The sequence below is a fragment of the Oncorhynchus mykiss genome, chromosome 30 (genome assembly GCF_057628025.1).
Source record: "Oncorhynchus mykiss isolate SJ-2025 chromosome 30, ASM5762802v1, whole genome shotgun sequence".
In the NCBI taxonomy this organism is placed as follows: domain Eukaryota; kingdom Metazoa; phylum Chordata; class Actinopteri; order Salmoniformes; family Salmonidae; genus Oncorhynchus; species Oncorhynchus mykiss.
The window spans coordinates 25551266-25577141 of NC_143051.1; the positions used below are offsets into that span (position 1 = coordinate 25551266).

General features: G+C 43.8%; 1 protein-coding gene across 14 annotated transcripts in view; it reads left to right on the forward strand.

The window, feature by feature from the left end:
* Window positions 1–25876, forward strand: part of LOC110489412 (receptor-type tyrosine-protein phosphatase U) — a 276455-nt gene that overhangs the window by 221153 nt on the left and 29426 nt on the right. For 4 of the 14 annotated variants that reach the window (XM_036970735.2, XM_036970740.2, XM_036970741.2 and 1 more), the window contains exons 16-26: window positions 2135–2164; window positions 2659–2819; window positions 3722–3909; window positions 8958–9030; window positions 9261–9337; window positions 11608–11625; window positions 16002–16038; window positions 23048–23145; window positions 23442–23558; window positions 23826–23980; window positions 24265–24400. In XM_036970735.2, coding sequence (XP_036826630.1) covers window positions 2135–2164; window positions 2659–2819; window positions 3722–3909; window positions 8958–9030; window positions 9261–9337; window positions 11608–11625; window positions 16002–16038; window positions 23048–23145; window positions 23442–23558; window positions 23826–23980; window positions 24265–24400 — 1090 coding nt within the window. The remainder of the gene's footprint in view (window positions 1–2134; window positions 2165–2658; window positions 2820–3721; window positions 3910–8957; window positions 9031–9260; window positions 9338–11607; window positions 11626–16001; window positions 16039–23047; window positions 23146–23441; window positions 23559–23825; window positions 23981–24264; window positions 24401–25876) is intronic. The other 10 variants (XM_036970738.2, XM_090227906.1, XM_036970742.2 and 7 more) reach the window with 3 other exon arrangements.

The following is a 25876-nucleotide window of genomic DNA, read 5'->3' on the forward strand; positions in this document are numbered from 1 at the left end:
ATTAGGCAGGTAATGGGAAGTATATTACTTCCAAAACTGCACACATGGCACGGTATTATTCGTGAAACATGGTGCAGTTATAGTTGCCAAACTTTTTCCGGTATAAATATATATATTTTTTGGCTGCAGCACACCTATCCCAGCAACTCTATACACTCCAGCATCATTGGCCAAGTTCCACCAGGAAATACTGTTTGGCAGTACTGTACTCTCCTCTCCTCCTTTATTCCTCCTCTCACCTTTTCCTCTACCGTTATATTAGCAGAGCAACACTCAGTGTGCAGTATTTCATCAAGGGCCACGATATCCCATTGCTCTTTCAAGTCAAAGCAGATTTAATAGCAGCATCTGGGTTGGTGTGCAGTGCACAGTGAACACAGTGCCTGTGGTTGAACCATTCATTGGAGAGGAAGGTTGTTGCCTTTCCGATAGAATTACCACCTCAGGTTTTTGCATGATGAAGGGAGTGGAGCTGGGATGCACGTCAGAGAAGCAGTCACTAGGAGAAGAGTCATAGTGACCGAAAATGGTTGATTATATAAACACAATGGCAACCAACCACTAGTAGAACGTGGAGCTAACTGTACCTTGGTTGACAGCTGTATGTGTACCTGTGCTCCCTGGCATATTAATCTATTTAGCTAGGAACCCAGTCAATGTCAAATTAAATCAAACTTTATTTGTCACATGAGCTGAATACAACAAGTGTGGACTTTACTGTGAAATGCTTACATACAAGCCCTTAATCAACAATGTAAATAGTCCAGTGGCCATTGGATTAATTGTTCAGCAGTATTATGGCTTAGGGGTAGAAGCTGTTAAGGAGCCTTTTGGTCCTAGACTTGGCTCTCCGGAACCGCTTGCCGTGCGGTAGCAGAGAAAACACTCTATGACTCTAGTGACTGGAGTCTCTGACAATTTTTGGGGCTGCCCTCTGACACCGCCTAGTATATAGGTCCTGGATGGCAGGAAGCTTGGCCCCAGTGATGTACTGGGCTGTACGCACTACCCTTTGTAGAGCCTTACGGTCAGATGCCGAGCAGTTGCCATACCAGGCTGTGATGCAACCAGTCAGAATGCTCTCGATGGTGCAGCTCTAGATCCTTTTGAGGATCTGGGGACCCATGCCAAATCTTTTCACTCTCCTGAGGGGAAAAAGTTGTTGTCGTGCCCTCTTCACGACTGTCTTGGTGTGTTTGGACCATGATAGTTCGTTGGTGATGAGTTTGAACCTTGAAACTCTCGACCTGCTCCACTACAGCCTTGTCAATGTTAATGGGGGTATATTCGGCCTGCCTTTTCCTGTAGTCCACGATCAGCTCCTTTGTCTTGCTCACATTGAGGGAGAGGTTGTTGCCCTGGAATCACACCACACAGTTGTACTACATGTTATCTGCTACTCCATGGTCGCTTGCCTTTCCACCATTCATATACAGGTAACTGCCAAAATAAAGGAAACACCAACATAAACATCTTATAGGCTGTTGGGCCACCACGAGTCAGAGCAGCTTCAATGCACCTTGGCATAGATTCTACAAGCAACTGGAACTCTATTGGAGGGATGTGACACCATTCTTCCACGACAAATTCCATCATTTGGTGTTTTGTTGATGCTTGTGGAAAACGCGGTCTCAGGCGCCACTCCAGAATCTGTCATTGTGTTCAATTGGTTTGAGATCTGTTGACGGAGACGGCCATGGCATGTTTACATCATTTTCATGCTCATCAAACCATTCAGTGACCACTCGTGCTCTGTGGATGGGGGCATTGTCAACCTATAGCTGGGGAATTAGTCATGTTAGCCAAAATAATGGCCCTGCCCAGCATTTTTAAACATGACCCCAAGCATTATGGGAAGTTAATTGTTTAATTTACTCAGGAATCATACCTGTGTGGAAGCACCTTCTTTCAATATACTTTATATCCCTCAAGCATTTCCATTTTTCCATTTCACTCAAGCGTTTCCATTATTTTGGCAATTACCTGTACATTTCAACATTTAATAATGGACATTTTTATTTTGCCTTGCTGAAGGCCACCTCACTAACCATGGCTCCTCCTTTCACCTCTGTTTTCTTTCTCTTCTCTCTCTCTCTCCTCATCTATCCTCTCCTCCTTTCTCCATGCTAATCAGAAGGGACTTCTATTCTGACTCTTACTACCCGTAAGTGACTCCTCCCTAGTCTCTCCCTCCACCCTTTCATTCTGGCGCGATCTTCACCTGCTTTCCCTCTGTAGCCCTGGAAGATGACACTCATAGGAGATAAGCATCTCCTCCACCTCATCCCCTATATACCTCTCATGTCTCTCCTCTCTCCCTCTCTCTCTCACACTCTCGCTCTCTCTGGGCCTCCTGCTACTATCACAAAATCTTCCTTTATCTCCCTCTCCTCGACTCAATCCCTTATGTTTTTCCTTCCTTCCAATCTCATCTCCTTGACCTCAACCCCCCTCCTACTCGTTTCCCTCTCCTTGACCTCAACTCCCCCTCCACTCGTTTCCCCATCTCCTTGCTGTCTCCTTATTTCGATCTCTCTCTTATTCTTCCCTCCTCTTTATATTCCCTCTCCTCCTCTCTTCTCTTCTCCCCCTCTCTCCTCCTCTCTTCTCCTCTCCCCCTCTCTCCTTCTCTCTCCTCCTCTCTTCTCCTCTCCGCAGCAGGAAGAAGGTAGCGCTGAACAAGGCAGCCATGTCGTACCGTCAGGAGAAGACCAGGAAGCTAGGTTCTTTGGACTGCAGCATGACAGAGCAGAGCACCTTGCAGCAGGACGAGCGCACCGCTAACTCCTTCATGGACGCCCATACCTGCAACACACGGAGTAAGAACCAAGATTCAAGAACACCATGAGCCCTGAGAGAGAGTACAGCTGATAGTATATTAGTCTGTAGGCTAACCCTGTGCCTCCTACACAGACAGACAGACAGACAGACAGACAGACAGACAGACAGACAGACAGACAGACAGACAGACAGACAGACAGACAGACAGACAGACAGACAGACAGACAGACAGACAGAGAGAGAGAGAGAGAGAGAGAGAGAGGGAGAGGTAAATACAATGTTCCAGCTGTGCAGAGACAGGTGCTCTACTCCCTGCACCACAGAATATATCCTGCTACAAGTACACTAGCTAGGCTACAATCTGTGCCCTCTATACACACACTGTCAAGTACATTAGTGTGTAGACTCTATGCCACCTAGTATATACACACTTTCAAGTACACTCTCTAGGCTACAGCCTGTTCCCTCTGTGCCCTGTATACACACACTGCTAAGATAAAGTACCATCTTCAGTTTCTCAGACTTTCTAGCTGTGTTTACTTCTCTGTGAATATCCGTCCTCCTCTTTCTCTCTCTCTCTCGGTCTGTCTCTTCTCTAACGATTGAAATATTCTGTCGTGCCAGTCAATCTCCTCCATACATACAATATGTCTCCATAGAGATACATGCTTTTCCTTGAGCTGCCTGACGGGCTGAGCAGAGTGTCAGTTTAGTGTTGTGTTGAGCAGTTGGAGGTTGACCTTCAGTCATTCACTGAGGCCCACACTTGAATAGAATAGCATATACTGGCACTTATATAACATATGTTATTTTGTGTAATGGTTAACACGTGTGTATGTACATTTGCGTCCGTCTTTGTGTATATGTCTGGGTATCCATCTTTGTGTGTTTGTGTGTCTTGCGTGCGTGCCGTGTTAATGCATGTGTATGTCTCCTCTAGACGAACAGAGGAGTTCAGTGAACGAGTCCAGCAGCCTGTTAGGTGGTTCCCCTCGACGCCACTGTCGTAGGAAGAGCTCTCCGTACCACACGGGTCAACTTCACCCCGCGGTCAGGGTGGCAGACCTCCTCCAACACATCAACCAGATGAAGACTGGGGAGGGATACGGCTTCAAACAGGAGTATGAGGTGAGAGAGAGTGATGGAGGGGTCTGGGAAGGGGGGGGGGGGGGGGGGGGGGGAGAGAGTTAAGAATTAAGATGTAGCATCCTTTGGGATTCAATGATGTAATTTTGGAGACAGAAGGCATTTTAATATCATTTCTCATCTCTGAGTCCCAATGGCTTGTGTGTTCGGTAGGCTGCTGCTGGAGGCTTATTTTAATAAGCAGCATTCAATATAAACCTATAGTGGCTGTTTTATACCATCTCTCAATGTAAAGCTATTTCATTCTTCTCATATCTCTTTCAGATCTATTTGTATTTTTACCAAGAGTATATTAATTAAATGGCTTTCAAAAAAAATGTATTGTTCTCTTTGTGATTTACTTCAAAATCCCTCTATTCACCCAGTAACATTTAGCTTTTATTTTTACCTGAATCCAAACCTCCAGGATTCCAGATGTGCTTTTCGATTCAGTAACCCCCTGAGGGCCCAACAAATTCCCCCTTCTGAAATCAATACCATGGTTGCTTTTTCACTCCTCCATCGCTTTCCCTCTCCTCCCGTCTTGCTCCCTTAGTCCAGTCTGTCGCCTGGAGAAATAAAGGAGATGAAGGAAAGATCCGTGGGAGACTGGTGTGTGTGTGTTTGTGTGTGCGTGTGATGTATGTATCAGTGTGAGAATGGCTGTAGGACTTCATAACCCTTATTTCCCACTGGGCTGCTGAGGCGGCCATTGATCAGGCATGCCGCAAAGGACTGTGGGAGTTTATAAATGGCACTACTGGGCTTCAAGACTGGCTCAGATAGAACAAGGCTGAAGTCAGATAGCCATAACCAGATTACAACCAACTGGTTAGACTGTCAGGTTAGATCCAATCCTCCTCGGGGCTTCTGCCCAGCAGGCAAAACTGGTTGAAGTGATGTCATTACAAACCAGATTACAACAATGATTTATATTCATCACTGGATTAGAACCAGTTGACATCATTTCAACGGGGCTTCAGACATCATTCCTCGGGGCTTCAGGGGAGATAAAGAACATTGATTGAAACAAAGAGAATTTCCTTCTGACAATCAGCAGCTGAGACCCTGATGCATGATATAGGCGTGCAAAAAAGTCTGTCTATGGGCTGGTTCAATGTTAGTCACGCTCTGCTGTAAGGTGAGTGAGAAGAAAAGTGAAATGGAAAGAGGGAAGGAGAGAAAAGAAGAATGAGAGAGGCATCATGTCTTCTCTAAACAGGATTAGGTATGGTATTACCTGTGTAGGAGCGCGGTGCAGGTGTAATCCTCTGATCAGCATGCTGCCCCTGTCCCTGCGCTGTAGGTGGACGGCCGCCCCACGCTGCGATTGGGCCGGAGCTGATGAGGGTCTTAGTGTGCCAGGTTTGGAGCGCCTGGATGTGCCCGGTAAAGCAGCCAGGAGATAAACCTGACTTAGCGTTGGAACGCGTGAACGTGCCACAACATGGACGCTACCGCCGCCATTGTAAAGCGTTTTACACTAGTGCCGGCTGTCGGCCATACACCTGATTAGACTCGTTTTCAGCCTAATACTTTTTCCACTTAAATTAACGATGGTACTTTTCAATTCGCTAGCCAGAAAAACGTCTGCATAGCCCTCGCCCACTAGAATGAATGATATGCATCTTTTAGCGATCTATTGAGGCGGCAGGGTAGTGGTTAGAGCGTTGGACTATTAACCGGAAGGTTGCAAGTTCAAACCCCCGAGCTGACAAGGTGCAAATCTGTTGCTCTGCCCCTGAACAGGCAGTTAACCCACTGTTCCTAGGCCATCATTCAAAATAAGAATTTGTTCTTAACTGACTTACCTAGTTAAATGAAGGCAAAATACATTAATAATAATTGATAGGACAAGTGCCTGTCAGTTACAAAGGGAGTTAGGCCCGGGAAATACTGCTGTCCTGCCTCTTGGAACCTGGGTGTATGTGTGTTGCGTGCACTGTTGTTGCAGTCAAATTTCTTTACACTGCAGGACTTTGCACGTCCCGTATAATGTGGTAATGATGAGTTGAAATCCACTTAGCGTATTGTTTTCTGGCTCATTCATTTTTTACATTGTGTGTGCAGGGTCTGACATTAACGCTGGCCCGGGACCGGTAAAAACAAGTTTTGGGCCAGTAAATCTGGCCCGATTTTCAGCATGTTTTTGAATTCCAGTGCTCTGTTGCAGTCTACAATTGAAGACTACATGCGGAAATGTTATGCTCTTTGTATTTCAGCAATATGATTGGCTGTTCATTCCAAGCTCCTGTGAGTCACAACTTCTCGAGCAGTACTTGAGTTGATGCCTTCACATGTCAAGCCCAGTAGAAATTCTGTTCGAGCTAGTAGACGTTTTTTTTTTATTTATTTTTTTTACAATTTTCTACATTGTAGAATAATAGTGAAGACATCAACATTATGAAATAACACATAAGGAATCCTGTTGTAACCAAAAAAGTGAATAATGTAGTAACCAAATCAAAAATATTTCACCAAGGAGAGTGATGGAGTGCTGCATCAGATGACCTGGCCTCCATAATCACCCGACCTCATCCCAATTGAGATGGTTTGGGATGAGTTGGACCGCAGAGTGAAGGAAAAGCAGCCAACAAGTGCTCAGCATATGTGGGAACTCCTTCAAGACTATTGGAAAAGCATTCCTTGTGAAGCTGGTTGAGAGAATGCCAAGGGTGTGCAAAGTTGTCATCAAGTCGAAGGGTACCTAATTCAGAATTCAAATATGAAATATATTTTGATTTGTTTAACACTTTTTTTGGTTACTACATGATTACACATGTGTTATTTCATAGTTTTGATGTCTTCACTATTATTCTACAATGTAGAAAATAGTCAAAATAAAGAAAAACCTTGAATTTGTTGACTGGTACTGTATGTCCATGGTCTCACATCCGTACAAGTAAACTAAAGATCTTGTTTGTATTTTTGATACAAGCTGACATATGACATTGTGGATCATACTGTGGATCATTTAGCTATTTGATTTGGAATTTTAGGACCCCTCAAGGTATCAAAAAATACATTCAAAAAATTATTCGACAACATTTTGAATTTGGCCTTACCACTATAGCCCAGAGAAATGCAACGAATAACACATTCATAAATGGTAAAAAAATACAGTCAAAAAATGTATCATAAGAAACAAGGTTTTGAAATGTTTTCCTATATCTAGTAGATATACGAAATCTCAGGAAATATATTGTTTTGTTTTACACATACTGTATTTAACCCCTTTTTTGGGCAGGCACAAAACGACCTTCATCCTCATAAAAATAAATTCAACCGGTACTGGTTACATTCAGAAGAGTCCTATGACAATTGTGAAGATCTGTTCATGAGAATCTCCACTTTCCACAGTAATGTCACATTAGTTTGTATTCCAAATGGTTCGGAGGCTACAAACAGAAGTTGGCACATAGACTGACACTTGTGGTGGTCGTGGAGAAAAACAGAGACCACCATCGTGTTTGTGAGAAGAGCGATTTTCGGGGTATCTCACGGTCTGTCAAACATCTCTCCAACTCTGCCATCTTTCACGACAGATGCAGAAGTGCAATATCAGCGGATGCGGTAGATTGAGACACGACAAACACTTCAAAACCTGGTTTCTTATGATACACTTGACTGTCTTTTTTTCCATTTATGAATGTGTTATTCAATGCATTTCTCTGGGCTATGGTAGTAAAGGCCAAATTCAACATTTTCTCAAATCATTTTTTAAATATATATTTTTATATCTAAAGGGGTCCTAAAATTCAAAACCAAATGATCCATAGTATGACCATATTGAAACATTGCCATATGCCTGCTTAGAATCATAGGTCCAACCGTTCAGATGCTACAGACATTTTCGTGAGAAGACAGATTTTCGGGATGTCTCGTGGTCTGACAAACACTGCTCCAACTCTGCCAACTTTCATGGCGGATGCGGTAGATTGAGACACATCTAATGCAAAAACCCAGATATCTCTAGATTAAACGGATGAATTTTGATGGGGATTTTTGTATTATGTTACTGTACTTAGATTAACGCACCGGTGCGTCAATTGACTCTAGGGGGTTAAAAGGAAGCTTGAAGCCCATGGAAGTCGACAGACTCTTACAGGGTTCTTTAAAAGCCCAGTGCAGTCAAAATGAAAATGTTCCTGTGTTTTATATCGTACTGTACAACAGCTGTTGAAACTAACACTGTAAAAGTGTGATAAAAAAAAAGCAGTGTTATGATTGTGATAGCTGCTATTTGAAATTACAATACAGCATTCAAGTGTACCATTGGACACCAAAATAGAGTTTGGCTGCTCCATGTGTTGTGGAAATCACTGTGTTCCTTCGCAAACACGTCTGTCACGCTCACTCAGTCACTCATTCTCTCTCTCGCTCTCGCCCTACTCTCTAGTCTCTACTCTCTCTCTCTCATAAAGTTGATTTAGATTCAATAGATTGTATCTCGCTGTTCTGCCAGATTGTGTATATTGTGCCATAAACATCTATCACAAATGTAGCGCTTTGATTCCAAGGTATTATAAAGCACTTGGATCGCAGGCAGGCCTACTCTCCATGCGTATGGAATGAGAGGGACTCAAGCTCGCCTATTTCCCTCCTCTCCTCCTCTCATCCCCTTCTTTTCCTGTCCTCCCCGTTTCTTCCTCTCCTCCTCCTCTCGTCTCTTGAATGCTCTCCTCTCTCATCTCCTCTCCTCTCCCCCTCAAGGCCTTATCCGTCTTTCATAGCCGGGTGTCGTCTCTCAGCCTCTTCTTCCCCTCACCATGCTCTTATAGATATGTCGTGCCTATCAGAAATAAGAGCAGTGAATATGATGAAGTTAATCAGAGAACCTCAGGGTGACAGTCTAAATGAGGTAACAAAGCTAAGGAGACGTTAATCTGATGACACACTGTGTGTCCCTTGTGCTCTAGCAGTATTTAACACTCCAGTAACCAAGCTAAGTATTTCACTGTGTTGTTTAAATCTGCTGATGACACAGAATATCGCCTGTATGCTAACGATATCTCGCTGTCTTTGTGACCACTTGTTCCATCTCTTCTCAGAGCTTCTTTGATGGATGGGATGTCACCAAGAAGAAGGACAAGACTAAAGGGAGACATGACAGTTTGCTGGGGCGTAAGTACTGTTCAGACCCTCGCTCTAGAATGGAGCGGTATGGCATGTATGGAAGAGCATTTACAGGAAAGCTACTGGAACTTAAATGTGTTTACAATTAGTGTATTAATTATAACCTGTCCTTAAGTCAGTTGCTATTGACAACCACTACTTAAAAAAAAAAGCTTTGTTTTGTTGAACCTGACTTCCTGGTTAAATAAAGCTGACATAAACGTCCCTCTCCCTTGTAGATGATCGTCATCGAGTCAAGCTGCACTCCCTCCTAGCAGACCCCAACTCTGACTATGTCAATGCCAACTACATAGACGTAAGTTACCCTCTCTGTCTCTCCTGCTCTCTCTCCCTCTCTCCTGCCCCCCAACTCCAGTCTGTACAGTCTCTGCCCACAGTTGCTCCTTAAACTGAGACTCAGCTGTACGATCAGCTGTGGGAACCAAAGATATTGCAGTGACTTACGATGTAAGCATCTATGTATGTATGTGCACGAAAGTTGGCTTTACTCTATTGCAATGTGATAGCTGTGTGACAACTGCTGCAGAGATGAGTCTCATGCCTATTGTAATGCTAACTTTGTATTGTTAATTCCCGATCCCTCCATTGAGAGCTGTGTGTCTGGCCCAGTGCTAGAGAAGTGCTAAAGGAGGGGTTAATGTAGTCTCTCTCAGCAGATGTCTGAAGGCTGGCCACAGGAAGGAGAGACTCTTGGGTAATGTAGTCTATCCCGGCAGCATTTTGTAGGCTGGCCAAAGCTGGCAGGCTACTGTACAGTATCTAAGGATGTCCAGTCTATAAGAACTCCAGTCCAAAGTGTGTGAGGATGTGACATCTAGAATCTGATCAGTGTATTGTCCTGTATCTGTATCTACCTGGGGGAGTTGTGTTGTGTGTATGGCCCAGTGCAGGAGAAGTGAGAGACTCCTACTGTACTGTGTGTTTACAGGTAGTCTCTCCCAAAAACCCTCTCTTTGGCTGGCCTCAGTTGGCGGGCCAGTACATTGTGTCTAAGAATGTGACAGCGAGGATATCCATTTAAAGAGGATTGTCCCCTCGTCCTGGCATTGTCCTGTCTATCGCTGGGGGTACAGGAATGGACATGGGATTTGAGATAGATATTGTGTCAGCAACACCATAAGATTCCATGAGATCCTATAAGATCCTATAAGCTAGGAGTTTCTGTGTCCTCTGTGACAGCTGACGACTCGTCCAAAAGCTCTCCTAAGTTGACTCCGAGCTGCGTCTCTCTGTCTGTCTGATGATATCAAAAGTCTGATCCTGTTCATCTGGTGATCAGTTAGCCGGGATCTCACCTGTTCAGCTCCAGTGACTCTCATTCAGGAAACCAAGCCCAGTACCAGTTCATACCTCATCCCAGATACTATCTCTTCCAGCTCGGTGTCAAAGCTCTACAGCTAGTAATGTAGCTAGTGTTAGCTAGAATATCCAGTTTGTGTGCTTGAGCTAGGGCCAAGCATTGTGTGTGTGTGTGTGTGTGTGTGTGTGTGTGTGTGTGTGTGTGTGTGTGTGTGTGTGTGTGTGTGTGTGTGTGTGTGTGTGTGTGTGTGTGTGTGTATGCGGAGGCATTGCTGAATATGCACGCAGGTCAGGTAAAGGTGGCAGTCTCAAAAACCTTTTTTAGCAATTATTTCTCTTTGTTGAACACAGCCTGTTCAGTGAAGTGCCCAATCAGAGCAGGAAATAGCGTACAGCGTTCTACTGCGTTCGTCTCCCTCATTGATTAGTTGTTTCACTATTGTGTTGTTTAACAAAAGAAGATTTAAGAGAAAGAAATAACTAGAAAAGAGAAGCTAAAATGGAAAGAAAAGTAAAATGAAAAGGGAAATTTGATAGAAAATAAAAAGGTCAAATGAGCAGGTTGAGGTGAAGGGGAAGGTTTTTGTGTTAGAGCTCATGGAGAGTGTAAGGGCTCTGGTTCCATTCTCCGTTCACCCCCTCTTGTTCTATTTGAAAGTGTCATTAGCATATGGGCCCTGTGAGGACACCTGCATCATTGTTAGGGCTGTCTACACCGGTGCCTGCGTGTCGTGGCAGGACCCCTGACTAGCCTTCCTGCTAGGCTAACCCGCCCTCAGACGCCATACTAAATTATTAATGTGAGGAGGATAAGGGGATGAATGGGGGGGGGGGGTTAGGGTTGTATCCTAGTAAAAGTGTAGCATGTTTGGTTCACTTACTGTTCCGTGACCACTCCGCACAACACGAAGTTGAAGAAAAAGCTTGGGTTTCTACCTCTTTGCTATGGCAACAAGTGTGAGGCGTGAGGGTTTACACATTGATCCTGTGTGAAACAATCTCTCTCTCTCTCTCTCTCTCTCTCTCTCTCTGTATCTCTGTATCTCTCTCTCTCTCTCTCTCTCTCTGTATCTCTGTATCTCTGTATCTCTGTATCTCTCTCTCTCTCTCTCTCTCTGTATCTCTGTATCTCTCTCTCTCTCTCTCTCTAACCTCCCAAGTTCTCTCCTGTTCTTTAATCATAATAATTAGCTATTTTTTTCTTTGCTTCCTTCCTTCTTTTTCTCTTTCTCCTTCCATCTTTTCTCAACCTTTGGGGCTTCTTAGATCCGGATAAACAGGGAAGTAAGTACTACGACTTCTCTTTCTTTCCTATCTATCCACCCAGTCACCCTGTGCCCTCTGCGTACCCCCTTACTTCCTTCCACCTTTCCATCGCTCCATTACTTTCTAATCTCTCCGTCTCTGACCCTCCCAGTCCCAGGAACCAGCTGCTCCCCAGAGTTTAATTTAGCCAAACCTGCTCCACTACACCACTACACTCTCTCTCATCTGCAGCCACACTAGACTCACCTAGATTTAGGGATTTGTATTAGGTTTGTCTGTCCACCGTCACAGCTAGAGATGACACAAAGCGTGTCTAACTGCAGGCAAGTCTGTCCCAATAGACAGAACCAGCAGTTAGAGCTTTATATTACATATGACACCTGCCCCCCATCAAAAATGGCACAAAGGAATCAATGGGAGCAGAACAGTCTAGTGTTGCTTCCTAAATGGTACCCTATTACCATCACACTGCCCTATCACCATCACACTGCCCTATTACCATCACACTGCCCTATTACCATCACACTGCCCTATCACCATCACACTGCCCTATCACCATCACACTGGCTGGCCCTCGCTACATATTCGTCGCCAGACCCACTGGCTCCAGGTCATCTATAAGTCTTTTCTAGGTAAAGCTCCGCCTTATCTCAGCTCACTGGTCACGATAACAACATCCACCTGTAGCACGCAGTCCAGCAGGTTATTCTCACTGGTCATCCCCAAAGCCAACACCTACTTTGGCCGACTCTCCTTCCAGTTCTCTGCTACCAATGGAACGAATTGCAAAAATCGCTGAAGCTGGAGACATTTACCTTACTAACTAAACATCAGCTATCTGAGCAGATAACCGATTGCTGCAGCTGTACATAGCCCATCTGTAAATAGCCCACCCAATCTACCTACCTAATCCCCATGTTGTTTTTATTTACTTTTCTGCTGTTTTCCACACCAGTATTTCTTCTTGCACATCACCATCTGCTCATCTATCACTCCAGTGTTAATTTGCTAAATTGTAATTACTTCGCTACTATGTCCTATTTATTGACTTACCTCCTCACGCCATTTGCACACACTGTATATAGACTTTCTTTTTTTAATCTATTGTGTTATTGACTGTACGCTTGTTTATCCCATGTGTAACTCGGTGTGGTTCTTTGTGTTACACTGCTTTGCTTTATCTTGGCCAGGTCGCAGTTGTAAATGAGAACTTGTTCTCAACTAGCCTACCTGGTTAAATAAAGGTGAAATAAAAAAATTAAAAATAAAATATCATCACACTGCGCTACTACAATCACACTGCCCTATTACCATCCCACTGCCCTATTACCATCCCACTGCCCTATTACCATCCCACTGCCCTATTACCATCCCACTGCCCTATTACCATCCCACTGCCCTATTACCATTCCACTGCCCTATTACCATCCCACTGCCCTATTACCATCCCACTGCCCTATTACCATCCCACTGCCCTATTACCATCCCACTGCCCTATTACCATCCCACTGCCCTATTACCATCCCACTGCCCTATTACCATCCCACTGCCCTATTACCATCCCACTGCCCTATTACCATCCCACTGCCCTATTACCATCCCACTGCCCTATTACCATCCCACTGCCCTATTACCATCCCACTGCGCTACTACCATCACACTGCGCTACTACCATCACACTGCCCTATTACCATCCCACTGCCCTATTACCATCACACTGACCTATTACCATCACACTGACCTATTACCATCACACTGCCCTATTACCATCACACTGCCCTATTACCATCACACTGCCCTATTACCATCCCACTGCCCTATTACCATCACACTGCCCTATTACCATCCCACTGCGCTACTACCATCCCACTGCCCTATTACCATCACACTGCCCTATTACCATCCCACTGCCCTATTACCATCCCACTGCCCTATTACCATCCCACTGCCCTATTACCATCCCACTGCGCTACTACCATCACACTGCGCTACTACCATCACACTGCCCTATTACCATCCCACTGCCCTATTACCATCACACTGACCTATTACCATCCCACTGACCTATTACCATCACACTGCCCTATCACCATCACACTGCACATTACCATCACACTGACCTATTACCATCACACTGCCCTATTACCATCCCACTGCCCTATTACCATCCCACTGCCCTATTACCATCACACTGACCTATTACCATCACACTGCCCTATTACCATCCCACTGCCCTATTACCATCACACTGCCCTATTACCATCATTACATTACATTATTACACTGTCCTATTACCATCACACTGCTCTACTAAATCACACTGCGCTACTACCATCACACTGCCCTATTACCATCACACTGCCCTATTACCATCACACTGCTCTACTACCATCACACTGCCCTATTACCATCCCACTGCCCTATTACCATCATTACATTACATCATCACACTGCCCTATTACCATCACACTGCCCTATTACCATCATTACATTACATCATTACACTGCCCTATTACCATCACACTGCTCTACTACCATCACACTGCGCTACTACCATCACACTGCCTTATTACCATCACACTGTGCTACTATCATCACACTGCCCTATTACCGTTACACTGCCCTATTACCATCACACAGCACTATTACCATCACACAGCACTATTACCATCAGACTGCCCTACCCTATTACCATCACACTGCCCTATTACCATCACACTGCCCTATTACCATCACACTGCCCTACCCTATTACCATCACACTGCCCTATTACCATCACACTGCCCTATTACCATCACACTGCCCTATTACCATCACACTGCGCTACCTTTGGCCAGTCTATTACCTATATAGTTAATTACTTTTGGCCAGTCTATTACCTATATAGTTAATTAATTTTGGCTAGAGCTCAGTTATGCCCTGAGGGCAGTAGAGACCCATGCAGAGAAAACATGCAGGACCAAAGCCTGGATAGATACACACACCTTCAGATCAGACACTGCAGGGACTACTAGAGCATGTTCACAGGCAACACACTCACTGCCACACCCTGAACATTACATGTAAGACTCAGGTCTGTTTTCAACCGGTTTTCTGTCCCTGAATCACATTCTGTTGGATGTTTCTCACACATAGATTTTCATATAGTGTTTTGGCTAATCTTCGACTGTGTAGTGGGCTATCTATCTAGGCCAACTAGCTGTGGAAGAAGAGAACATGTAAAGTGGGAGGTTGCCAACTTCAAACATGTCTTGGCTTTCTTCTTGTGGCCACTTGCTTTCTGTCCCATCATGTTGTGGCGCTGTGATGAATTTTATCATGGTTTATGTGTGGTGGGGAGCATGAGATAAAAGTATATTTTTATTCAGTTCTTTTTCATCCATTTTGAATTTCACACTACTCGATGTGATGCTGTCTGCTCGCTGTAGGTGGAAGGTGGTGGTTGCCTAGGTGACAGACAGGAAGCACACACACACAGACACACACGGTTAACCATCTCCCCTCCTCTCCTCTTTGTGTGGCATGGCACTTGTGGAATGGGGTGTATGTGTGTGTGTGTGTGTGTGTGTGTGTGTGTGTGTGTGTGTGTGTGTGTGTGTGTGTGTGTGTATTCCCTTACAGCCAGGCGCCCTGATGGGATCATGCCCAGGGCAGGCGGATTTGTCTTGCTTTACATTCTCCACACAGAGAGAGAGTGAGACCATGAATAGCCATCCCATCTGACAGTGTCCAGGCTGGATCATAGCAGCACTAATACATCCCCCAGGAGAACATACAACGGCAGATCAGTCAGTGTCAATCGGCTGAAATTGCTCCTGGAGTCACAGATCTGTCACTGCTTTTGAACCAACTCCTAATCCCGCTGCATGCAAAGTAGTGTCAGTGGCAGAGACAGAGACTGAAATGGAGCTCGCTCACGCTGCTGGAAATGATGAAAGCTGAAATTATTATAATTTCCCTTTTGTAGTTTATTATTGCTCTATACCTGAACAGATAATGGTAAAATGCTGCCTGAACAAAGAAGCTAATTGGTAGGAAGCTGCCCATTGAGAAGATTACGGTCCCTCTCTCTAGACAATTATGGCCGTTGTAGAGAATTGTCCTTTAGCTACCTGTTATTGGTCCTATTTTTACAATATGGAAATATTATAATATGAAAACCAATTGGTATTATATCTAGGTGGAAGATGAATACAACGCAAGCTCCACTACATATACAGTGTCATTCAATACCAGATGGAAATGAAGAAAGGATATGGAGGGAGGGGGATGGGGGTGGTTCTGTACAGTGGCTCCAGGGACTGGTCTTTACACTGTGCTACTCTGATGATCAACTCTCTCTCTCTTTCTCTCTCTTTCTTTCTTCCTCTACATCTATTTTTCTTGTTTTACAGGGGTACCAGCGATCAAACCACTTCATAGCCACCCAAGGTGAGTGCCATTGGATCAATAACTGCTAAAATACCGTATTCTGTGTGTGTACTGTATGTATGTATGTGCATGCGCAGCCATGCTCCAAGTTGTTGATGTTAAAATAATGATTTGAATTATTAATGTGTAAACACCAGTGGAGGTTGCTGAGGGGAGGACGGCTCATAATAATTGCTGGAACGGAGTAAATGGAATGGCATCAAACACACTGAAACCATCTCCAAGCTCTTTATCTCTCTCTCTCTTCTCTCTCATCTCTCGCTCTCTCTCTCCCGGGTGGCGCACCGGTCTGAGGCACTGCATCTCAGTGCTAGAGGCGTCACTACAGACCTGGTTTGATTCCAGGCCGTGATTGGGACTCCCATAGGGAGGCACACAATTGGCCCAGTGACGTGCGGGTTAGGGCTTGGCCGGGGTAGGCAGTCATTGTAAATAAGAATATGTGCTTAACTGAGTTGCCTAGTTAAATAAAGGTTTAAAAAAAATCTAATCTCTCGCACTCTCTCTCATCTCTCTTCTCTCTCTCTCTCACTCTCTCGCTCTCTCCTCTCTTGCTCCTATCTCTTTTTCTCTCTCTCTCTCTCTCTCTCTCTCTCTCTCTCTCTCTCTCTCTCTCTCTCTCTCCTATCGCTCCTCTCGCTTCTCTCTCTCTTGCTCCTCTCTCGCTCCTCCCTCTCTCAACTCTCGCTTCTCTCTCTCTCTCTTGCTCATCTCTCGCTCCTCCCTCTCGCTCCTCTCTCTCTCTCTCTCTCTCTTTTATCGCTTTCTCTCTCTCTCTCGCTCCTCCCTCTCTCTCTCTCTCTCTCTCTCTCTCTCTCTCTCTCTCGCACACACAAGCATACATTCACACACTGTCTGGTTTTCCATCACGTTCTGTAGCTGGGTAAATGTTCCTACAACCTCAACACCACTTCTCTCTACCGTTAGTCACATGTACCTGTACATAGGCCAACTGAGTCTGAATATGTTACAGCACATAGCTGTAGCTCTCTGTGAAGTCTCTATGTGTCTCTCCTCCCCGACGTCTGTGCATAGTTCTGCTACTCCCTCAAGTCAGGACCTAGAACATGGACCCCCCCCCCCCCGAAACACACACACACACACACACACAAACACACACACACACACACACACACACACACACACACACACACACACACACACACACACACACACACACACAGATATATAATTTATTCTTCCTTAGCTCTGATCTTATTAGTTTAGTATGTGATTCCCCTCTGGTGTCTTTCCCTCTTTCTTTTTGGTCCCAATTCCCACCACTCCACACAAGGAAGATTTCAGTTCACTTGCTCTTCTTAAACCTCTCTGTCCTTCTCTTGCTCTTGTTCTTGCTCTTTTTCTGTCTATCTTTCTCTCTCTCTCTCTCTCTCTCTCTCTCTCTCTCTCTCTCTCTCTTTCTCTCTCTCTCTCTCCCCCTCTCACTCTCACACACACAAATACTTATACAGTATACACACGTTTATGCATACATATTACATAGCCACTGGCATACACAAATGTGTCTCTGTTCTCTTACTGAGGCAGACTGAATACATTTTAGAATGCATGGTAAAAAAAAAAAGCCAGGAGGCCAGATGATGTTGACTACCACAGTGTGCCTTCAGAAAGTATTCATATCCCTTGACTTATTCCACATTTTGTTGTGTTAAAGTCTGAATTCAAAGTGTTTTTGCTCACTCATCTACACATAGTACCCCATAACAAAGTGAAACATGCTTTTAGAATCTTTAGCAAATGTATTGAAAATTAATTTGTAAAACTAATTTACATAAGTATTCACACCCCTGAGTCGCTTACAACTGTGAGTTTTTTTGGGGTAAGTCTGTAAGAGCATTGCACACTTGGATTGTACAATATTTGGTGATTATTCTTTTTTTAAATCTTCAATCTCTGAAGTTGATTGTTGATCATTGCAAGACAGACATTTTCAAGTCTTGCTGTAGATTTTCAACTGATTTAAGTCACAACTGTCACTCAGGAACATAGGCCACTCAGGAACATTCAATGTCGTCTTGGTAAGCAACTCCAGTGTTGATTTGGTCTTGTGTTTTAGGTTATTGTCCTGCTGAAAGGTGAATTTGTCTCTCAGTATCTGTTGGAAGCAGACTGAACCAGGTTTTCCTCAAGGATTTTACCTGTGCTTATAGCTCTATTCCATTTATTTTTATTCGAAAAAACCTCCCTAGTCCTTGCCGATGAAAAGCATACTCAAACATGATGCAGCCATCACCATGCTTGAAAATATACTGAACAAAAACATAAGTACAAATGTAAAGTGTTGGTCCCATGTTTCATGAGCTGAAATAAAAGATCCCAGAAATGTTCCAGACGCACAAAAATATAATTTCTCTCAAATGTTGTGCACAAATTTGATTACAATGCCAAGATAATCCATCCACGGTTGTGGCAAATCAAGAAGCTGATTAAACAGCATAATCATTACACAGGTACTCCTTTTGCTGGGGACAATAAATGGCCACTCTAAAATGTGCAGGTTTGTCACACCACACAATGCCACATATATCTCAAGTTTTGAGGAAGCATGCAATTGGCATGATGACTGCAGGAATGTCCACCAAAGCAGTTGCCAAAGATTTTAATGTAGCTTTCTTTACCATAAGCCGCCTTTGTTTGTTTTAGCGAATTTGGCAGCATGTCCAACCGGCCCCACAACCGCAGAATACTTGTAACGAAGCCAGCCCAGTACCTCCATATCCGGCTTCTTCAGCTGCGTGATCGTCTGAGACCAGCCACCCGCACAGCTGATGAAACTGGGTTTGCACAACCAAATAATTTTTTGCATAAACTGTCAGAAACCGTCTCAGGGAATATCATCTGCATGCACGTTGTCCTCACTAGGGTCTTGACCTGACTGCAGTTCGACGTCGCAACCGACTTCAGTGGGCAAGTGCTCACCTTCGATGGCCACTAGCACACTGGAGAAGACTGCTCTTCATGAATGAATCCCGGTTTCAACTGTACCGGGCAGATGACAATGAGCTTAGCGTGAAGGTCGTTGTGTGGGCGAGCTGTTTGCTGATGACAACTTTGTGAACAGAGTGACCCATTGTGGTGGTGAGGTTATGGTATGGGCAGGCAGTCAGGCATAAGCTACAAACACAATTGCATTTTACTGTTGGCAATTTGAATGCATGTAGATTCCGTGATGAGATCCTGAGGCCCCTTATCGTGCCATTCATCCACAGCCATCACCTGAAAGCTGAAAATGTCCCAGTTCTTCCATGGCCTGCATACTCACCAGACATATCACTCATTGAGCATGTTTGGGATGCTCTGGATCGACCTGTACAACCGCATGTTCCAGTTCCCGCCAATATCCATCAACTTCGCACAGCTAATGAAAGGGAGGGAGACAACATGCCACAGGCCACAATCAACAGCCTGATTAACTATGCGAAGGAGATGTGTTTCGCTGCATGAGGCAAATGGTGGTCACATCAGATACTGACTGGTTTTCTGATCCACACCCCTATTTTTTTTAAGGTATCTGTGACCAACAGATACATATTTGTTATCCCAGTCATGTGAAATTCATAGATTAGTGGCTCAAATTCATAGATTAGTGGAATTTATTTAAATTGACAGATTTCCTATGTTCATCTTTGTTCAGTATATATATAGAGTGGTATGCAGTGATGTGTTGTGTTGGATTTGTGCCAAACAAATAACACTTTGTATTCATGACAAAAAGTTCATTTCTTTGCCTTGTTGCAAACAGGATGCATGTTTTGTAATATTTGTAATTCTTTTCACACTGTTATTTAGCTTAGTATTGTGGAGAAATTACAATGTTGTTGATCCATCCTCAGTATTCTCATATCGCAACCATTAAACTCTTTAAAATCACCATTGGCCTCATGGTGAAATCCCTGAGCAGTTTCCTTCTTCTCCGGCAACTGAGTTATGAAGGATGCCTGTATCTTTCTGGTGACTGGGTGTGTTGATACACCATCCAAAGTGTAATTAATAATAACTTCACCATGCTCAAAGGAATGTGTGACTCACCACCTGGATGTAGCAAAAGTTGAAATTGTGTTTTTTACATTAGATAAAAGTAGAGACTCAGAGCTACAAAATGGTATATCATACACTACAGTTGGGGAACAATGGGAATGTAATTCTGCTTTGAAAAAGTTGATCAACTTCTAAACTCATTTTTTTGAAAATCGCCTTTGAATGTTTTGCTATCTAGTGAAGAGCTCTTCTTTGTCTACACCCATTCAGCATCGTTTACACCCTCACCCTAAGCTTTAGCCCCACCCATCTTATTTCGCTCTCGAAGCGCGCACTTGATGCTCTGGCCAATGATTTGTTTACCTCTTGATAGCATGAAAACAGTCTAAACAGCTCTGCTGGCTACAATTTCATTACGCTTTTTTGCTGATGTTTACTGACACCGGCCATATTCATCGGGTGTTGCACACACGTCACGTAACGTTAGCTAATGAGCCAGCTAGTTAAACAATGAACAGTAACAACAATGCCACAGTGCTGGGAGCTAACCAACCATGTTCAATGTAAGCTAACTAGAACAGCAAATGGCTCTGGGAAATGAATGATAACATCAGCTAGGGAGCCAGGCAGCTAACGTTAGCTAGCTAGCTAACAGTACACTTTAGCTTGAAATTAAACCACTTTCTGTCAAAATTAGAGAGCATGTAATATCTGAAAATGGAGCTAGCTGACACTACACGATCTTACCTGTATACATCATTGTGCATGGACTCGTCTCCCTGACAGGAATGCCATGCCACGGTTGCCCTTAGTTTGAAGATGTAATCTGGAGACAGGTGTTTCCTCTGTCTCTTTAGATATCATACTCTAATTCCACTGATTTCAAAACTTGATCCTCCAGAAAGTGGACAGCCACACTTATGCAGCTCCACTACACAACACATTAAAAAAAAAGCCGCATTCGACAGGATTACCAACACAGACTGATGAGCTTCTATGGCAGACCAATCCGAACTCCTCTCTCGAAATATTCTGCCCACTCATTATCTCAGCCAATCATGGCTAGTGGGAAGGTAGCTTAACCAACAAGGCTCATAATTTATCAATTGTATTAATATTTACAGATGGCATACAAGTTTGTTTTAAGGCACATGAAGGTTCACATGTTCAAGAAGGCATTTCTGCCAAAGAAAATGCATTTAGATAAAAAAAAGAAATATATTTTTTACGTTCAAACGGAACTTCTGTGAAGTCGTGACTTGCAACATATGCCTATTTTCCTGAATAGGGCCACATATTTAGCACCTGCTTTTTAAAAATTTTTACACATTCGCTGCTGCCCTTTGCAAGTCATTAAAGAACATCCCTGGTCTTTGAATCTGTGCTTGAAATTCACTACTCGATTGAGGGACCTTACAGATAATTGTATGTGTGGGGTACGGAGATGGGTTTGTCATTCAAAAATCATGTTAACCGCTATTATTTAACACAAAATGAGTACATGCAACTTATTATGTGATTTGTTATGCACATTTTTACTCCTGAACTTATTTAGGCTTGCCATAACAAAGGGGTTGAATACTTATTGACTCAAGACATTCCAGCTTTAACATTTTTTTGTAATTTCAAAATGTTGCTTCAAACAAAATTTGACTTTGACGTTATGGGTTATTTTGTGTAGATCAGTGACACACAATCTCAATTTAATCAATTTAAAATTCAGTCTGCAACACAAAAATACTTTCTGAAGGCACTGTATGTATATACTGTATGTATAGGTGTGTGTGTAGGCAGGTGCCTGGAGCGAAACTGGTGTCCAAGGATGAGGTGGAGGAGGTAGTGGAGGAGTGTTGCTCTGAAGCCCTGTGTCCACACAGCAACATTACGCTGAGCATACAGATGTGCCCTGGGAGGATGCACCATTATCTATCACTTCTCTGACAGCCCGGGCCCTCTGGCCCTCAGTGAGGAGTGCTGCTGGAAATTAAACAACATGTCGTCATATTAATAATACAGTAGACACTACGTGGGGGCTAGGTGCTGGGCATCTCAAGTAGGATCCACTGTGGAGGCTTCGTGTTAAGGCAAACTGTGAAAAACACTGCGGAAACAACAACCGCCTTGTTTGTATTTGGTCATATGGCTTATTTATAAGAGACAAAGCGAATGAGAGAGGGGGGTGGAACAAGGAGGGAGACAAAGCGAATGCAAAATAGCTATGATAACTGAACATGAGTGATCAAGAATGACCTTCTCCTTGACAACGGTCTTATCTATGCTAACTACAGCACCATAGTAGGCCCCTGGAAACAGATTGAATGAATGCATTGTGCGTGCAGAGATAACAAAGGTTGGAATGAATGAGTGTTTTCATCATCAAAAGCCATGATACACCCTAACATTAGCTCTCAACACAAATAATATGTCATTTATGAACGTAAAATGATCAGATACCCACCAGAGGTATGATATACTCTATGGATGGGTATGTTTATCATTAAAGCCATGGTATTTGTTCACCCTTACATTATCTATGGTGTGACATAGTGGCATGTGATATCATCAAGCTCACCGTATAATGCAATCAATTGAAACTGCCAATGCGTGCCGAGGAGCTGAGATTTGTGTCGCTCCTCGCCGGAGAAAGAAGACAGTGATGGCGCTTGTTGTTTGCACAACAGCTGTGGATTTGTGAGCGTATTGAAATTACATTCTACCAGCAGACGCTAGGAGAGCAGAGAGAGGAAAGAGAGGAGTGGAGAGCCATGGTTCATAAAATGACATACTGTTACTTTCGTCTCTGGCATGGTTTCTACCAGCCCGACCCTGATGGTTATCCCTGCTATTTCTACTGATTTATGATCCCATTTCTCCTCCCTCTATCCCTTCCTTTTATGCTCCTACTCCACCTCTTTCTGTCTTTCCTCCTGTCATCCACCGCCTCCCCTTTCTCTCCTTGTCCTCCACCTACTCCCCCTCCACCTCCTCCTCCTCCTCTCTTCCCCCCCAGGTCCCAAGCAGGAGATGATCTATGACTTCTGGAGGATGGTGTGGCAGGAGAACTGCTTCAGTATTGTCATGATCACTAAACTGGTCGAAGTGGGCAGGGTAGGATTATCTTTCTGTGCTTTTGCGGGCTCACTCTTTGCATAGGACAATATAAGAACTACCAGCGGAATGATATAGCTTTGTATAATAAGTCTACAACCCAGTGGGCAAAACTGGTTGAAATGACAGCCAGATTACAACCATTAAGTCTTCCACCTTTTCTAGATGTAAACAAGAAATATAGATGACTATATTGTATTGATTTTTCTCTTGAACATTGGTTTAGAGTTAAGCCAGCTAAATCTGTAACTGGCTGTTGACCCTGATTAAAGTCCAAATGTTCCGTGTGTGTTCAGATGAAGTGCTGTAAGTACTGGCCCGAGGACAGTGAACTCTATGGAGACATCAAGATCACACTGCTGAAGACGGAAACACTTGCCGAGTACACCGTCCGCACCTTTGCTATGGAGCGGGTGAGCGGATAGTCAATGTTCTTCTATCTAACAAATAAAAAATTGTTTGGATATGTATTGGCCCCTGGGATCACATCCAATTTGAGTGTCTTGTTTAATCTTTGTTCACACAGCCTTTATAGAGGCATTGGTATCTTAACAAATAATGAATCATTTTAATATGCATGTTTGAATAGAGATGTCTAAATAAATGTCCTACTGTGCCAACTGTAGGTGTCTGTTTGCTGATAATGATTTTCATTGGACCTTCTGTGTTTGCCTCTCCAGAGGGGCTACCCAGCCAAACATGAGGTGTGTCAGTTCCATTTCACCTCCTGGCCAGAGCATGGTGTTCCCTACCATGCCACAGGCCTGCTGGCCTTCCTACGACGGGTCAAGGCTTCCACACCCCCCGACGCTGGGCCCGTGGTTGTCCACTGCAGGTAACAAACCATCTTACATCACATCTTGTCTCTGAGTGATGCAGTGTGGCTCTTTATTTTATACTTTTTTTTTGGTGTAGCTTTTTGGTTTTTGGTGTAGCTTAGCCTATAGATGGTCTCTCGCTCCTGTGCTTATACCCTCACCTCTTTGACTTTGTTTACCTCTAACCCCTGACATCTCTGTGTGTTAGTACGTGAGCATGCAGCACAGTCTGCAGCACGTCATGCTGGATATGACCTCTAACCTCCAACTCCTAACCCCTGACTTCTCTCCTCCGTGTCAGTATGGGAGCAGGCAGAACAGGCTGCTACATCGTACTGGACGTCATGCTGGATATGGCAGAGTGTGAGGGAGTGGTGGACATCTACAACTGTGTCAAGACCCTTTGCTCCCGACGCATCAACATGATACAGACAGAGGTAAGAATATACTCTGTATATCAGGGATGCCCAAACTTTCTCCTGCAGGCTTTCCCTCCAACCCTAATCTAACACACATATTATCTGATGACCATGATCAGTTTCAGGTATGTTAGCACAGGGTTGGAGCATAACCATGCATAAACAATATATCCCAAGGAGGAGGGTTGACCTCCCCCGCAGTATATGGTATACTATATAGAGGACCTCGCACTTACATTTGATAACATTGATGTTGAATGTCTTTTCATAGAAATGTCCTCCTGTTCATTTTTTTGTGGTAAAAAAGTGGTAATTTAATGCATCTATCGGCCGCCTAATTCTGACGTTGGTAATTTAATTGATATCCTTGCATCAACCTTGGATTAATAATTTTTTTTCAAAAATGTATTTCACCTTTATTTAACCAGGTTGGCTAGTTGAGAACAAGTTCTCATTTACAACTGTGACCTGGCCAAGATAAAGCAAAGCAGTGCAACACAAACACCAACACAGAGTTACACATGGAATAAACAAACATACAGTCAATAACACAATAGAGAAAAAAGTATATATACAGTGTGTGCAAATAAGGTAAGATGAGGAAGTTAAGGCAATAAATAGGCCATAGTGGCGAAATAATTACAATTGAGCAATTAAACACTGGAGTGATGGATGTGCACAAGATGAATGTGCAGTAGAGATACTGGGGTGCAAAGGAGCAAAAACATAAATAACAGTATGGGGATGAGGGAGTTGGATGGGCTATTTACGGATGGGCTATGTACAGGTGCTGTGATCTGTGAGCTGCTCTGACAGCTGGTGCTTAAAGTTAGTGAGGGAGATATGGGTCTCCAGCTTCAGTGATTTTTGCAGTTCTTTCCAGTCATTGGCAGCAGAGAACTGGAAGGAAAGGGGGCCAAAGGAGGAATTGGCTTTGGGGGTGACCAGTGAAATATACCTGCTGGAGCTATTAGTGGGTGCTGCTATGGTGACCAGTGAGCTGAGATAAGGCGGGGCTTTACCTAGCAAAGACTTAGGTGACCTGGAGCCAGAGGGTTTAGTGATGAATATGAAGCGAGGGCCAGCCAGCAGGAGCATACAGTTCGCATTGGTGGGTAGTATATGGGGCTTTGGTGACAAAACGGATGGCACTGTGATTGACTGCATCCAATTTGCTGAGTAGAGTGTTGGAGGCTATTTTGTAAATGACATCGCCGAAGTCAAGGATCGGCAGGATAGTCCGTTTTACGAGGGTATGTGTTGATGGAATTTATAGGTTTAAATGAATGACTAGAATATCCCACCCTGAAGCCATATAATTGTATGAAATTGATAAATAGTCAGTAAAATTCTAATAAATTATGTGTGTAGTTTTAGTCATGAAGTGTGTAGTTGTAGTCATGATGTGTGTAGTTTTAGTCAGAATTAGGGTAAAACAATATAACTGTAACAATGTCTATCATAGTATCTTAAGACTTAAGACTGTCTGAGCAA